Source organism: Mizuhopecten yessoensis, unplaced genomic scaffold (assembly GCF_002113885.1).
Source record: "Mizuhopecten yessoensis strain PY_sf001 unplaced genomic scaffold, ASM211388v2 scaffold8335, whole genome shotgun sequence".
In the NCBI taxonomy this organism is placed as follows: Eukaryota; Metazoa; Mollusca; class Bivalvia; order Pectinida; family Pectinidae; genus Mizuhopecten; species Mizuhopecten yessoensis.
In genome coordinates, this window is record NW_018407496.1 from 700,069 (window position 1) to 714,901 (window position 14,833).

The 14,833-nt window shown below is 34.8% G+C and overlaps 2 protein-coding genes across 2 annotated transcripts; both read right to left on the reverse strand.

The window, feature by feature from the left end:
- Nucleotides 1-737: 737 nt before the first annotated feature.
- On the reverse strand, nucleotides 738-4,569 carry LOC110455638 (SPRY domain-containing SOCS box protein 2-like). The gene is made up of 5 exons (XM_021505883.1): nucleotides 4,070-4,569; nucleotides 3,311-3,389; nucleotides 2,704-2,841; nucleotides 1,891-2,328; nucleotides 738-1,612 (listed from the first exon to the last, which is right to left on the reverse strand). Exons 2-5 carry the CDS (start codon nucleotides 3,351-3,353, stop codon nucleotides 1,575-1,577), a joined length of 657 nt encoding a protein of 218 aa, XP_021361558.1. The 5' UTR covers nucleotides 3,354-3,389; nucleotides 4,070-4,569; the 3' UTR covers nucleotides 738-1,574.
- A 1,529-nt stretch (nucleotides 4,570-6,098) lies between these two features.
- On the reverse strand, nucleotides 6,099-13,188 carry LOC110455624. Its single transcript, XM_021505834.1, has 3 exons — nucleotides 12,776-13,188; nucleotides 6,757-6,857; nucleotides 6,099-6,547 (listed from the first exon to the last, which is right to left on the reverse strand). The coding sequence occupies exons 1-3, from the start codon at nucleotides 12,811-12,813 to the stop codon at nucleotides 6,114-6,116; spliced, it is 573 nt and encodes a 190-aa protein (XP_021361509.1). The 5' UTR covers nucleotides 12,814-13,188; the 3' UTR covers nucleotides 6,099-6,113.
- Between the last annotated feature and the right edge of the window lie 1,645 nt (nucleotides 13,189-14,833).

Genomic DNA, 14,833 nt, shown 5'->3' on the forward strand with positions numbered 1-14,833 from the left:
GATACAGTAGATATAGGTAGGTCTTGCAGAGTAACAAGTTCAGACGGCACGCTGTCCGTTTATCAGGATGTAGGTTTGGGTAAGTTGGATGTTAGTCAGGGGTTCTCCTCTTGAAAATCGCTGTGGTATTATCTAAGAGTAACTGCGTGTGTCACAAAATGTTATCAAGAGCTGTCATTGTTATTCCTAAGTGAAAGTAGTGTAATTGTTTGATTGGATGTGAAAGCTGAGGCCATGATCTTAAATCAGCGGAAATATTTTCAATTTCTTGTCTGGTTCAAATAATAAGCGTGAGCGATGCAGCCCGCCGAATGGGTCTCTTGTATTGGATGGAAATTATGAAATTCGTTGTTTTGTTTTAGTTCTCGTTTATAACGTATGCTACCAATCAGATGTCTACGCGTGTACATGTAGGTATGAGTGTTTGCATAGACGAGTTGAAAGTAATCTATTTAATAAGTTTAATATAATATTATTAAATGTAAACACTGTAGCCTACTAGTACTCTGAAGACTTGTGGAGACACGAGACCAACGCCTTCTGTCCGCTCCGAGGGACTACATGGTAGGCAGGAAGGGCTTCTTACTCGCACCAGAAATAGAAACTTAGCCGTCTACGTGTTATTACTGCCATTGTAATGCGCATCCACTCTAAGTGTAGTCACGTAAAAAGTGAACACTGACATCTCTGATAAATAACATGTACTTTAATGATTACATTGTTAAAGAAAAACATGTGTGATATATATAATTATCAAGCACTTATTACTGATCCATCGACATTTTCTACAAGAAAGATTTTGGGCATTGTCCTAAAAATATTGTATGCTGTTTACGTGTTTAGAAGCTGGCGAGATGTCAATAAATCGCTTTAAATATACAGTTTCCCCCGTATCCGTATAACTGTACATGGTTATATACAAGTGTAAATAATAGTCACCGGAAGCAAATAAATGACAAAGGATTTGATTAGGCCAAACCCCATGATGGATCCCTATGACTATCATTTGTCAATGAAATACGTCGAATTTGATATTGAAGACAATTATGAGTATATGACGTCATGCACACGTATATGCACAAGGCAAAAGTCCACCACCATTACACCTAGAAAACTTATCCATGATAAATATGTCAATGCGTATCACATTTGGTAAATTCTTAAAAAAACCAGCAGTATTTTAAATAATAAAAATGACGAAACTAGGATGATCTTAGCCTAGGATATCTCCTTCTACATATATTGTGTATCTTTGCTTTAATGATAAGGTAACTAGCTATGGAACGAAGGAAACATATCATTGACTAACTTGGTTATCATTTAGTCTACATTGACCTTGACCACGGAATTAGATTCTCTAAGTCCGTGCCTTGACCAACGCTGAGCACAGCTGTTTGCAGATTGGTACATATTTCAACGTACAGTGAAATCCAAGAGTTCTACTTGATTTGAAGACATTTAAGTAAAAAGCAGCAATTTGGAGAAAACGTTTTTACGGTTCATCACTTGTACAGGAACACTGTATTCGGCTTTCCAAAGGCACACAAAATGAACCGGAAACGGATGTCAATGTGTTATCTCGTCTTGCGGATGGGACCCGTCACAATTACACCTGCAATACAAACAGTGTTTGTTATATTAATTGATATTGGAGAAATTAGGAACTGACGTTGACATTTAAGGGAGTTTTAAAGCAATTAAAAACTTACACCTTTACAAATTTTTTCCGTTTTAGAACTAGAAAACAAAGTTACTTGCGCCTTTACCAGTAATGGAAGCAATCAGGTAATTCGCTCATATTGTGGGTCATCAGCAGCCTGATGTGCGTTTGTTAATATGTTTATATAGGACTGATCACAGACTATACTATACCCGCTGATCAGATCTTACCTTTGCCCCTGTACACCATGGTGACTGTTGCCCCTGGAGATGTAGCCGATAGCATGGGATACACTGTTTGTCCATCAATGTCCATACCGGAAAATGCACATCCATAAAATATTCCATCGGCTCCAAATAACAACTTCCGTTCGGGGATGTCGATGTACATATAAAATCTATCCGGCAATTTATGTCGGTCACCTTTTGGATACTTTGATATTTCTTTTCCGTTGTGAACCGTTCGTGACGTCACGAGGTCAATTCCCCAAGAATCTTTGGTTTCTCCAACTAGGGCGGCACTTTTGTGAAGGTAAGTTGGTGCCATTTTGTTTGCAATCCCTACACTAGCATGATTTCCTCGCATCGACGTCGGGAAACTTATCTCAAATATATGACGGCCTTTACAAAATCCTCGACTCCACCTTATCGCAAACGTTGTCTCATGATCTGAAAGATTAGATTTCAAGGATCAGAAACAACAGATTCCACATTATTTTTCAATTAAACGTTTCCCTTGTCAGTGAACCTTGCGAGTACAACAGGACTGCTTTAACGGAAAGGGTACATACAGCTAAAGGGGGATTCAGTCTGGTGTTTCGTGTATTACGTCATCCCTTTCTTTTCACCATTGCCATTATTACACGTGTGCAAAGAACAAAAGGAGTGGTTCTCGATTAAAACAGCAGCATTGATTCAATTCAAATATTGTAATTGGAGGCAATCAGTAAACGCACAAGACGGCATTAACAAAAGTAAAAAAGACTGTTTTTTTTTTAAATCGAATGCTAGACTTTTGGAGTTTTCCTCCATGGTTTTACTTGCTTTTTGACTGGTTAACCACGGTGTTAAAGTTAATCCTCCTGAAGCCCGTTGCCTGAACCTCGAGGTGATCCTTCAGTGTTTTATCGGAACAAACTGTCGTAGACATCCAAGGGTCGGGGCTCTCGCCACCAACAGCGTCTGCAGATATAAGCGTAAGTTTCAATTTTTGTGATGAACTTTCATCATCTGACAACTGGCTAGCTACATGTGTTTAAAGGGGGACCACCAAAACAAAAGAGTAAGGGAGAGAGAGAAAAGGAAAGTTAGATATTTGCAATAGGGATTGCAGATTGATTTTGGTTCATAAAGTGTCCCCTTAGCAACGGACAAAAGGAAAACCCTGATGCTGTAGGGATACCTTTCTGTAGGAAATAGCAGATTTCTTTCCACTTAACCTACACAAGTATGACATAGGTCATATTATCACCGAGTCGAATCAGGGAAACGGTTCCCATTAAGGCAACGAAGTTCACGAATCAATATCAGACAAAATTATCACAATTGAGAACCTGAAAGATAATAATTTTTGTATTTACTCAAATCTTATGCAGTATCTTGTTAAAGATTTTAAACGGGATGGATATTATTTAACTGTTAGATTACTTACCGACACTGGGGTGCCATGTATTTGAACGTACTGCATTGCCCATTCATTCAGCGTTGGGGATATCCTCCTTGTCAACGTTCTGCCAATGTAATCATAATTTATAACGATAAGCACACGTAGGTCACTAGTTTTTGCATAAACATCGATGTCTGAGTTCACCAATCTTACTTAGAATACAATATCATATACATGCTGATAGATCACCCCTGTGCTATACTTTTTCTTTAAAGGTCGCCCTTTTTTCTCGTATCATTTCCTATGTATTAGACTGCCGTCTCACAATGTACACTAAATGTTACTGTTTCTGATAAGAAATTACTAAAAATATCTACATTTTGCACACAATGGATGGTTTCTACTGTAAACGACACGAATGTGAAGTTCTTATACCACTGCAATATTTACACTACGATGTTAATATACAAAGTACAATGGTGTTCGTTGTGGCAAGCCACCTTAACATTTATTCATGAAGCAAAGTCGATTTTGTGTTTTATATGGATTATGCATATATAGATCTTAGTATGATGTTTAAGATACGTTGAAAACAATTCATATACCTTTGATAAAGGGTCGACATTGCTATTTGAATAAACGTTATGTTGGCTCGGTGTAGTATTGCGCACACGAATGATCGATAATTAACAATACAATAGGTAGAAAGGGTGGTCACAGACAGTTAACTAACTACGTAGCCACAACACATTTATATATCCGATTAATTCACTTCACAAGCGTAATATGTAGCTAGTAGCCTACCTTTGGGTATATCTTACATTCCGTGCCTGCCATGTTTTACGCTGATATCCAGGTCGGGACACGAATACATGTGTATACCAGTAAACAGTACATAGGAAATCGACACACTATACGTGTCTAATATTAAAGCCCGCGTGTTAATTGCTGTGGATTAGGTTACCGGTGAAAGACTAGATAAAGTCACTAATATATATACATGTGTCGATAGCTCGCGCTGATTGGACCCGGTTTAAGCTTAATTAGCATTTAAAATGCAGTGCTGAAGAATGGTTCAGCTATTTATTATTGTACCAAAAACAGATTGCTTTTTGTTATTATTGACAATTCATTTCAATGAACTGTTCTGTTTTTGTAACTTAGTAAATCAAATTTGCAACTTAACATTTTGCGCTTTCAAAACATTTTTCCACTTTAATGCATGGTCCTAAGTTTCACATGTCTGAGGAAATTATGTAGCTGAAGCTAGCAATGCATTTCTTTTTTCTAGATCACGTGACCAATATCGGTTAAGCCAGACTATTTATATATATATTGGATAATGCGCCCATAGGGATTTAAAGCATGGTAAGCTTCTGTGCATGTAAATGTTGGTTAATATTTAGGGCGAACTAAAATTTGTGTTGGATAGTCCATCTTATCCGAGAAAACGTCAATGCTCGGCTATTGGATACACGCTCAGGTATATATGCATTTGAAACAGGAGATAAAGGAGCGCTAATCAAACATCGCTCACATTACTATGAAAAGCTGAGCATGGTCAGTCAACTTGATCTTTAACCCGAGCGCTAAATAACGTATTTAATATATTCATTCAAGTGTTAAGTACCCATGGACGAATTCACACAGCCCACTGTGCATCAGTCTACTTTTATTATAGGCGTGAATCGAAAAGAAAAGTAAAGAAAAGAAAATAGACAAGAACGATCTTTTGGTGACACGTCTTTCTCGTTAAACCATACGAATCCCTTCCCGCGTGCAACAGTTAGTTCGCGGGTGTAAACATATCACATTGATAACAGTACCTACAGTTACGTTTCAGCCTATAACCCCATTATGTGATGATAACTTTCATTGATATATCTACGTGTAAACCTTTAAGATTTGTAGTAAACTCAGGCATAAAGTATTCGTCATACAAGTATGAAGTCTTATTGAAGGAAATTACAATATGTAATGATACATGCTGCATGTCACATGCTCAAAACAAATCACAGCAATCACACTGAAGAGGTTCAAGTTTGATCGGAATGATCAAACCTCTTCAGATGTCTCTACAATGACATATAAATAGTGACGGTGCATGGTACCCTGACCAATGAAAACTAACTATAAACATTGATACAACCAGAGTTATGATTTATGAATTATGGTTTTCTAAAGGCAAACAACTTAGCTTTGTTGACCATTTTACATACATTATCTTGGTGTGCAATTTAAATATAACAATAAGTCAAAATTCTGAAGCAATTATTTGATCCATGGCGTAAGACCATATTTTTGCTTTATTTTCAAAATGTTCCAACTTAAGTCTTATTCTTAAGATCATGTTACATCTGTTTCATATAATATGTTTATATCATATTGTGTTGTGCTTGTAAAGTACAGGGGTCAGACAAAGGGTTAGCGATTGAAATATATTTTATTTTACACTGTTACACTTTATCTGCCTCACAATTTTTAAACACTTTTACAAATTTGACTTTGTTTGTGGCTTCAATGATTCTGTACCAAACTTGATCGTAGCAACAGCAGCACATTTTGACGTCGAATGGTTATGTATCGAAAAATGTATTATTTGGAAGTTGGTTTCATCTTGCCACGTGTAAACAGTCAATATATCGCAGGCGCGAGATTCACCGAGGTGTATAATATCTGACTCCAGTACCGGGTACCACAGTATGTCGGACGTGAAATGGCTGTAATACCCGGAAAGTGTCGCTTCTGTGGCACTCTCCAGACAGAATTTGATGTATTCTGTGTGGTTGACGTGGTCGTTGAAATCCGTGTCACTGTATCTAGTTTTGACCTCCATGTGGAAACATTCTTAAGGAACGTTTTGATATTCTCGTTTAGTTTTGATACCATTTTTCAAAAAGTCCAAATTTGTATCTGTAATTGATGTATACTTGTCTTCGAACCATTCTGGCAGTGGTGTCGGGCGTCTGGAGTCAATACTAGTGTGGACGAGAGTAGTTGTGCATCTGACAAGCTCCATTTTTGTGTCTGCGCATGACAGGATGTATAAATTGGTCATAGAAGTGCGTCCTACCGCAGCTGCTCTACTCGTTACAAGGAGATCGGATGAAGATAAATGTGCAATGTCGCGGTAAAGATGAGTTGACAGTCTCAGACTCTGACCGACCATGAAAACACTCGTAGACTCATCATCAAGATTAGTACGATCAAAATACCCTTTTCGACACGCCAAGAACACCGCATTCATGAAGAATCTCTCAATAGACCATATTCCAAAATGCCCTGGAAAAAAGAAATGCTGTCAGTCGCTCAAATATAAGTAATCTGGTGATACAGTCTGCTATAATATTTAATTTGTAACAAACTTTTTATTTCACTTGTAATATGTCATAATACAACCATTCTGGGGGGGTGTAAATGATCCCCATCACTATAAGACAACAACAAGGATATGTAAACATCGGTTATGTTACGGTATACGACTATTGTACCTGTTCGGTCGATGTAAGCAGAGGGAATCCCCCGGAACAATATCAACCCGCCGTGGGAGGACATGGATATGATCTTGTACCGAGGTGTCTCATGGGCATTGCTGTGGAAATGACATAATAGTCAGGATGAAGATCTTATATAAAGGCAACGCCATTTCTGATGCCGCAATCAATTTAAAACACCTTTTCACATTGTGCACTCTTTAAAAACTTACTCAACAAGTAACTATGTCGTTTGTAAAAACGTTGACAACCACATAGCTAGACAACTTCTATTAATTGGAAAAACTAGGTATGGATATTAAATTGCCAGAATTCATTAACGAAAAAAAAGGGATCAAGGTTTTCAAATTAATTTTCAAATTCCAAATAAAAAATCCAATAAGAAGGAAGTGGGAGTTTCTGTTTTTAATTTCAGAATTTCTGGGTTTTCCGATATTCACCATTAAAATAAAACATCATCCATTAAAATAGGCCATCAACCATCAAACGTCCACCACCATCCTTTCTTATCGACCATCAATCATGGTAATTAGACAACATCCATACGAACATTATCCACTGGTTTAGATGACCAAACATTAGTTTACACGAATATCAATTATTATTATACACCATCCATTGGTATAGACTCCCTTCCATTTGTAAAGGTCTTCATTCGTTAGACCAGTATACATAAAAGAAGACCATCATCCATTAGACTTAACCATCATAAATCAATACGGACAACGACCCATTAGTAAAGATCATTATCCAGTGGTATCAAACACCATCCATTAGTATTATTCACCATCAATTAGTATTAAACATCATCCATTAGTATTATACACCATCAGTTAGTATTATATACCATCCATTATAATTATACACCATCCATTAGTATCATACACCATCCAATATAATTATACACCATTCATTAGTATTATACACCATCCGTTAGTATTACACACCATCCATTAGTATCATACACAATCCGTTAGCTTTATATACCATCCATTATAATTATACACCACCCATTAGTATCATACACCATCCATTAGTATCATATACCATCAATTAGTATTATACACCATCCGTTAGTATTATACCCCATTAATTAGTATTATACACAATCCATTAGTATTATATACCATCAATTAGTATTATACAGCATCAATTAGTATTACACACCATCCATTAGTATTATTCACCATCAATTAGTATTATACAGCATCAATTAGTATTATACACCATCCATTAGTATTATTCACCATCCATTAGTATTATACAGCATCAATTAGTATTATACAGCATCAATTAGTATAATACAGCATCAATTAGTATTATTCACCATCCATTAGTATTATACAGCATCAATTAGTATTATACAGCATCAATTAGTATTATTCACCATCCATTAGTATTATATACCATCAATTAGTATTATACAGCATCAATTAGTATTACACACCATCCATTAGTATTATTCACCATCAATTAGTATTATACAGCATCAATTAGTATTATACACCATCCATTAGTATTATTCACCATCCATTAGTATTATACAGCATCAATTAGTATTATACAGCATCAATTAGTATAATACAGCATCAATTAGTATTATTCACCATCCATTAGTATTATACAGCATCAATTAGTATTATACAGCATCAATTAGTATTATTCACCATCCATTAGTATTATATACCATCAATTAGTATTATACAGCATCAATTAGTATTACACACCATCCATTAGTATTATTCACCATCAATTAGTATTATACAGCATCAATTAGTATTATACACCATCCATTAGTATTATTCACCATCCATTAGTATTATACAGCATCAATTAGTATTATACAGCATCAATTAGTATAATACAGCATCAATTAGTATTATTCACCATCCATTAGTATTATACAGCATCAATTAGTATTATACAGCATCAATTAGTATTATTCACCATCCATTAGTATTATATACCATCAATTAGTATTATACAGCATCAATTAGTATTATTCACATCCATTAGTATTATACAGCATCAGTTAGTATTATACATCATCCATTAGTATTATCCACCAGCCATTAGTATTATACACCACCCATTATTATTATTCACCACCCATTATTATTATTCACCAGCAATTAGTATTATACAGCATCAATTAGTATTATACACCATCCATTAGTATTATTCAACATCCATAAGTATTATACAACATGAATTAGTATTATACACCACCCATTATTATTATACACCATCCATTAGTATTATACAACATCCATTAGTATTATTCCCCATCCATTAGTATTATTCACCAGCCATTAGTATTATTCACCACCCGTTATTATTATTCACCACCCATTATTATTATTCACCAGCAATTAGTATTATACAGCATCAATTAGTATTACACACCATCCATTAGTATTATTCACCAGCCATTAGTATTATTCACCAGCCATTAGTATTATACACCAACCAGTATCATTAGTAGTATCATTCACCGTCTATTTCATTTCAACAAATTTTATTGACAAAGTTGATACAAGTCAATTGGATGGAATAACAGGCAAAGCCTATATAAATTCTCTCCAGCGGTGGCTTAATTAACGGATTCTATTATTTTTATTTGATTTAATTGATACATTAATTTTGAAATGAAAATTATATATAAAAAAAAGGATGTAACTCCTTCTAAATTAACATAGCTGAAATACAAATACATTCACACTTCTCACATCACACACAAAACACTTCCACAGGTATTATTTATTTTTATAATATTTTACAATGTATATAAGCTATATAGCTATCAAATCACACAGATATTGGCAGACATATGCACAGGTCACAGTCGCAAAAACTGTTAAGTTATTATAATTTTATATGCAAACAGATAGCTAGTCTATGTGTAATTCAATGTATAAGATAGAAACTGTAAAACAAGACAGATTGAACAAATCTTACAACAAACAACAACAAACATACATGCTGGACTTAAAACTCCTATGTCCGTAGAAGAATACCATTTATAGAAAAGTAGGTAAAGTTACTTAATTGTGGAGTATAATTGAAATATGAATAGTAAAGTATAAAAGTATAAAGTATAAGGTCATGGCTGGTTAGATCATATAGAGTTTCAAACGCCTCGATTTCCCAATAAATAACTGTACATCATTAAGTAACTGTCTGTTAGATAGTCCATAACAATCAGGACAGTCTTGTAGAAAAAATGTGTGTATCAATATGGTTATGATTTCCATAATTATCAACAGAAGTAAATAAAGTAAGTCTGAGATCAATATACAATGGACATTCAAGAAAATAATGGAAAACTGTTTCATATTCAAAAGAGCAAGCACAAGAGGGACAGTCAGTTAAATGGTCATTGAATTAGTCAAAATTTAAATTGCTACAGAAGTTTCTAAGTTGACAAAGAATAATATTGGCCCATTTATCACCTTCAGTTTTAAAAATTAAGGTTGATTCATTTCGATAATATTTTCTTTATTCAGTTTGTGTTTAAAGGTTGCAAGAGTTGCGGAGTTTAAGAGATCATTATCAGTAGTGTTAGTTGTGCGGCACATTAGAGGGAGGAAACTGTCAAAATAATTGTTAGTTCTGCATATTGGTGGATTAAACAGTCTTGTTTGTCTGAGGAAATAGGGATTATTGTTTTGATTGTTAATGAAAGGATTTAAGACATCTTGTAAGTATTGAGGTGACAGCCCATGCATTATTTTATACATCATTATGTGTTTGTGTTTATTTCTTCTTGTTGACAGAGTTTCCCAACCAAGTTCATTATAAAGTTTATTATGAGATGTTCCAGATCGAAGTCCAGTAATGATTCTGGCTGCTTCTAATTGAATAGATTCTAGAAGTTCTTTAGATTGTTGAGTGCAATTATCCCATACTATGTCTGCATATTCAAAAATTGGCCTAATAAATGCTATATAAATTTTAATTAATGATTTACGATTGACTTTAGTTTTAATGTAACGAAGAATATTTAATCTGCTTTAAGCTTTTTCATATATATATTCAGAATGTGTTGTTTCCAAGATGCATCATCATTTAAAGTCAGTCCGAAGTGTGTATGTGCTGTTGAGTCAGTGACTTGGCTGTTTTGGAAAGTTATTGGAGGGTGATGTTTGTTATGTTTTCTAGAAAATATTACAGATTTAGTTTTGTTAGGGTTGAATTTGATGTCCATATACCTGCCCATTCACCATCCATTAGTATTATTCACCAGCCATTAGTATTATACACCACCCATTATTATTATTCACCAGTCATTAGTATTATTCACCATCCATTAGTATTATACACCACCCATTATTATCATTCACCAGCCATTAGTATTATTCACCATCCATTAGTATTATACACCAACCATTAGTATTATTCATTTGTTATGTTTTCTATACACCATCCATTAGTATTATACACCAACCATTAGTATTTTACACCAACCATTAGTATTATTCACCATCCATTAGTATTATACACCACCCATTATTATTATTCACCAGCCATTAGTATTATACACCAACCATTAGTATTTTACACCAACCATTAGTATTATTCACCATCCATTATTATTATATGCATGAACATTTCTCGCAATCACATTGGTCGGATCCTATACACGTGATCAGTCATCAAAAACTCATGTAGACTGGTTATCCGGTGAATATCGATTTCTAAATATAGCCTGTATGGAAATTCCCCCGAACCTGTCGTAGGGCATGCGCAGTAAGACTGGAACGCGATTGGTCAGACGACATTAGAAGATGGCTGCTGGCGAACGTTTCTCCTCCGTTACATCAGAAAATTACCAAAACTATTCGAGGATAAAGATGCTGTTAACTTAAAAAAAGGCCATTGAACAAGCAGTGCATGTCTTTCATGCTTATCTCAAGAAAAATAATCTAGACGATACCTTCGAAAGCTACAATGATGAACTGTTGTATTCAAACCTGGCTAAATTTTACACGGAGGCTCGCGTACAAAAACAGAACCTTTAGTTTTGTTTTGTTTTATTTTATTGTTGTAGCATATAATAAAACAGTTATGGGCTTTTGTGCTGGTAAATCATATTCACCAGCACAAAAGTCCATAATTGTATAGTATTATACACCACCTATTAGTATTATTCACCATCCATTAGTATTATTCACCAGCCATTAGTATTATTCACCACCCATTAGTATTATACACCATCCATTAGTATTATACACCACCCATTATTATTATTCACCAGCCATTAGTATTATTCACCATCCATTAGTATTATTCACCATCCATTAGTATTATTCACCAGCCGTTAGTATTATTCACCATCCATTAGTATTATTCACCATCCATTAGTATTATCCCCCAGCCATTAGTATTATTCCCCATCCATTAGTATTATTCCCCAGCCATTAGTATTATTCGCCACCCATTAGTATTATACACCATCCATTAGTATTATACACCACCCATTATTATTATTCACCACCCATTATTATTATTCACCAGTCATTAGTATTATACACCATCCATTAGTATTATTCACAATCCATTAGTATTATACACCATCCATTATTATTATTCACCATCCATTAGTATTATACACCACCCATTATTATTATACACCAGCCATTAGTATTAATCACCATCCATAAGTATCATACACCATCCGTTATTATTATTCACCAGCCATTAGTATTATACACCATCCATTAGTATTATATACCATCAAATAGTATTATTCACCATTTGTTAGCATAGACCATCATTCATAGACCATTATTATTATTCACCATCCATTTGTATTATACACCATTCGTTAGCTATATATTTTTATTATAATTCGTGGATACCATCCGTTAGTATAGACTATCATCCATTCATATAGATTACGGGTTTACAGTTATCTTCTAGGGCGTAATGTTATACTTTTTATTCGGGTTATTAGTCCGTTTTTGATGTAATTTTTTAACGAAGTTATTGGTACTTTATACTGCAGTATACTTACCTTCCTTGATATCTTGACCAAGGGACTGGCGACTTCATCCTCCCTCCAAATTACTAGTTATCTAGGCAAAGTACTGCATATTGTCCCATATATCGACCCCGTCTAGTTATCGTCTCACAGGGGACGTTCATACACGATCACAACATAATGCATACCGTAATTAACCATAAAAATACTAGTAAATCTGTCAATAGATCCCATCCCAACACCGCCTTATGTCTTGTAACAACACCGGATTTGAATGCAAATTCTGAGACATGCTAGATTCAGAATATAATGTTTCATTCGCTAAAAATATGTTGAACCCTAAAATAGGTGAATCAAATGTCTGGTATATAATGATTAACATGTTAATCAACATGACTAGTAAATAAATCATGAATTTTACATCTTATTTTTGATAATGGCGTCATATACCCCTTTCACGACAATCTATGGGTGTTGATCAGGTTGTCTCGATTTATGTGATCACATTTATAGTCCAATAATCCAAAAACTTCGAACGGTTTTGTAGACGAAATTGACATTTTGTTTTAATATCTTAATGCACACAGTAGAATAAACTGCCCAACAATATCACATTAACAGCTGGAAGTCAGCGTTGGCACTTATTTTTTAAATTAGTGACCCCTGTCCGTAATCTGTTAAGTTGTTACTACAATTAGTCACTTTCCTGTTCGGTCCGAGCTGTTCACAAAGTCCATAGATCATACAGTCAGTTGCTCTTGCCTTTTTCAATTTCCCACTGATGATGGCGAAGCATAGATTAAACACCTCATACATCATGACTTTGGTAGTTGTTGAAACGAGTTAATCTGCTATCCGATCAGTATATTAAGTTAGAGAGTTTGTTTGTGTAGATAACAGAAGACCTTGACGCTAGCAATGTTAGTTCTAGCCAGAGCTGCTTCCGGTCCGTAAAGAAGTCCTTTATCAAGTAAAGAAGTGATACCATATCTATAATCATTAATTTTGGTAAGAAGACTGTTGTATGGGACCTTGTTGAATGTCTACGGACGTCTTACAGTATTTATCCATGTATTTGCTTGAAGACGTTGTTTAAGCTAGGTCTGGAACAGAAATGGCTGGTTTGGTTTCGAATGATCTACATGTACGCTTAGGAAAATCATGTAAAAAGTCGAGATGTGACATCGTGCTGCTGCATTTTTTTTTGAATTTATTGATGAAAAAGTTTTTTTTAATTTTTACAATTTGTTTTTATTGTGAAGACACATTCAGGGAAACTGTAATAAAAAAAACACACCATTTAATTCGTTGCAGAATACATTACAATGATGTTAAAGTACCAGTTCACAATCAGTATCAAGAGAGGTTTGCGTATATTTTAAGGCATTAGCGTGGAGCCTCAGAAAATATTGATAGCATAGTCATTCGGCTGACCGTACCTGTTTCTATGTATACGTAAGCGGAGGGAATCCCTCGGAACAATGTCAACCCGCCGTGAGAGGACTCGATATCATCTTGTACTGAGGTGGCTCCTTGGCGTTGCTGAAAGGAACAATGTTACGGTGAGATATATAACCTAGGCAGACCCTCATCTTGTAGAATAAACCATCATCAATTGTTATAAACTACTATCCATCGGTATAAACTACCATCCATCGGTATAAACTACTATCCATCGGAATAAACGACCATCCATTCGCACGAACTACCATCCATTGGTATAAACTACTGGTACTTTATACCAATGGATGGTGGGATGGTAGTTCCATCCATTCATATACATCACCATTTATTCGTTTAAACTACCATTCTACCATCCATTTGTATAAACTACCATTCTACCATCCATTGGTATAAACTACCATCCTACCATCCATTTGTATAAACTACCATCCATTCGTTTAAGCTACCATCCTACCATCAATTTATATAAAATATCATATTACCATCCATTCGTATAAACTACCAATTATTCGTTTAAACTATCATCCTACCATTCATTGGTATAAACTTCAATCCATTGATATAAACTACCATCTTACCATCCATTCGTATAAACTACCATCCATTCATTTTAACTACCATCCTACA